This window comes from Protobothrops mucrosquamatus, unplaced genomic scaffold, assembly GCF_001527695.2.
Source record: "Protobothrops mucrosquamatus isolate PMUCROS unplaced genomic scaffold, P.Mucros_1.0 scaffold4488, whole genome shotgun sequence".
Taxonomy (NCBI): domain Eukaryota; kingdom Metazoa; phylum Chordata; class Lepidosauria; order Squamata; family Viperidae; genus Protobothrops; species Protobothrops mucrosquamatus.
The window spans coordinates 74,050-76,541 of record NW_015390395.1 but is presented as its reverse complement, the minus strand read 5'-3'; the positions used below and the strand labels follow the sequence as shown (position 1 = coordinate 76,541).

General features: G+C 52.0%; 1 protein-coding gene across 1 annotated transcript in view; it reads left to right on the top strand.

Moving 5' to 3' along the window:
* Positions 1–1,086: 1,086 nt before the first annotated feature.
* DNAJC4 (DnaJ heat shock protein family (Hsp40) member C4) overlaps positions 1,087–2,492 on the top strand; it is a 5,417-nt gene continuing 4,011 nt past the window's right edge. The window contains exons 1-2 of the mRNA XM_029286670.1: positions 1,087–1,379; positions 1,940–2,110. Coding sequence (XP_029142503.1) covers positions 1,087–1,379; positions 1,940–2,110 — 464 coding nt within the window. The remainder of the gene's footprint in view (positions 1,380–1,939; positions 2,111–2,492) is intronic.

The window sequence follows — 2,492 nt, the reverse complement described above, 5'->3', positions numbered from 1 at the left end:
TAAGCCAGATTCACTTAAGAACCGGGTTGCTAATTTAACCCCTGCCGTGATTCGCTTAACGACTGTGGCAGGAAAGGTCGTAAAATGGGGCAAATTGACTCAAGAACTACCTCACTTAGCAACAGAAATGTGGGGCTCTATTGCAGTCGTAAGTCGAGGACCGCCCGTAGTTTTCTTTTTACGTTGTTGTCAGCTGCCTGGAGGCGCCTGAAGATGAGGTAGCTGGCGTATCAATTTAGTAATTTAAAAAAAAAAATGGGGAATCTTCCCCCTGAAGCAAAAGAGGGTATGGCTTGATGGGATAAACCACGCTCTCTCACGATCTTTTGTTAAATCTCTTCGAGCAAAACCTTTGCCACCTCTCCTATTCTTCTCTCCTCCTTCTCTTTTTCTCTTCCTCCTCCACCTTCTCTTTCCTTCTATTTCTTCTTCTTCTCCTCCTCCTCTCATCCACCTCTCTTTCTGGCTCGCCCTCCCCAATTTGATTTTTAACCCCGGGGTATCAAGGAGAGGCACGCAGTTCCTCTGAGCCCCCTCTCTTTACCCCTATCCTGAATTATTTCTCTCTTGGGTCGGGCGCGATGTTTGTCGGTGTTGGGGAAGGGCCCCCCTCCATGTCGCACAATTGGCGGGGCTGTTCCGTGAGCTTCACACTGTCTCGAGGCAAAGCGCAGCTTGGCAAACAAGCTCACAGTGTCCGTGAGCGGCTGCGTGAGACACAAAGCCCGGCTTGTCCATTTGCCCTTTTTCCGAAGCCTCCACAATGCAGCGCATCACGGACCCACCGCAGCTGCTGGGTTCACACAACCCCCTTCGCCCAGTACCCTGAAATACGAACTCAGCAGAAGCGCCGGGTTCACACAATGCTCTGTGCACAATAGACTGAATCATGAACTCACCACAGCTGCTGGGTTCCTACCACCCGTTACGTTAACTCCATTTCTACTTGTTTAGCTTAGCATGTTCTGTGAACGCACCTCTGTAGCTCGTTTACCTACGCTGGTGTATTATTTCTTCGAATGACTCTAGGTGGCAAACATATCCAGCATGCCTTTCTCCTCTTTTCCTTATAACAACAACTTTGCAATGTGGGTTGGGCTGATAGAGAAGAACCAGGCCAATGTCACCGAGCTGGCTTTCGTGTCTAAGGCNAACGTCTTGAGCAAAGAGAGAAGCCGCCGAAATTACGACGCTCAGCAAACGCTCCGGAAGGCCTGGCCGGGTCCGGAAGCCCAGCGACCTTCGGCCCGAGACCCCTTCGACCCCCTCCACGTCCACCGCCAGCAACGGAGCGGCCAGCACGCCTGGGAAGGTCAAGGCCCCCGCAGACACTCGGCGGAAGACCCTTTCCGCTCGGATCACTTCCGAGCTGCCGGAAGGTAAATAAAGGCAAGGAAGGAGCGTGCAGGGAGTCCTCGACTTACGACTGTCTTTTTTAGCGACTGACGTCCGAAGTTACAACGGCACGGGAAAAAAGAGGACTTACGACCGTCTGTCACAGTTACGGCTGTTGCGGCATCCGCTGGGGGTGGTGGTCACGTGATCAAAATTCAGACGCTTTGGCAACCGGTTCACACTTATGAAGGTCAGAGTGTCCCGGGGGTCACTCTGATCCCCGTTTTACGACCTTCTATCCAGCTAAGTCAGTGGGGGGAAGCCGGTTTCCTTTAACAACCGTGTTATCGACTTGCACAACTGCACATTGATTTAACAACCGGGGCAAGAAAAGTCGTAAAACGAGGCAAGACTCAACAAGCGTCTCCCTTAGCAATAGAAATTTTGGGATGCTGTTACGGTCGTAAGTTGAGGACTACCTGTATTGGGGTTAAAAAAAAAAGTATTCTCTTTTTGAAATATTTTCAGGGTGTCCTAGCTCCTGTGGTTCCCCTTCCTCCTCATCCACGCTGTTCTCTTTCCTCTCCCCCCCGCCCCCTCCCAGAAATCCAGACCCCTCTGAGGATGATGCCTACTGGCAGGAATTCCACAAAACGCCCCCGGAGTGGTATTCAGACCAGGAGTTCAGGAGGAGGCAGCAACGCAACCTGAGGATGGTAATCTACTGTTTGCTGATCATGTCCGGAAGCCTCCTGGTTCACTTGGTATCCTACAGGTATGATTCCTTGCAGGCCAGCTCACTGCCCGCTGCTGGGAGTTCGATCCTGAGTGGTTCAAGGTTGACTCTGACTTCCGTCCTTCCGAGGTCGGTCAAATGAGGACCCGGATTGTTGGGGACAATAGGCTGACTCTGTAAACAGCTTAGAGAGGGCTGTAAAGCATTGTGGACTGGTATATAAGTCTAAGGGCTTCCTCCCTCCCTCCCTCCCTCCCTCCCTCCCTTCCCATTCCTATTTCTTCCTTCCTTCCTTCCTTCCTTCCTTCCTTCCTTCCTTCCTTCCTTCCTTCCTCCCTCCCTCCCTTCCTTCCTTCCTTCCTCCCTTCCTCCCTCCCTGCCTCCCTTCCCATTCCTATTTCTTCCTTCCTTCCTTACTTCC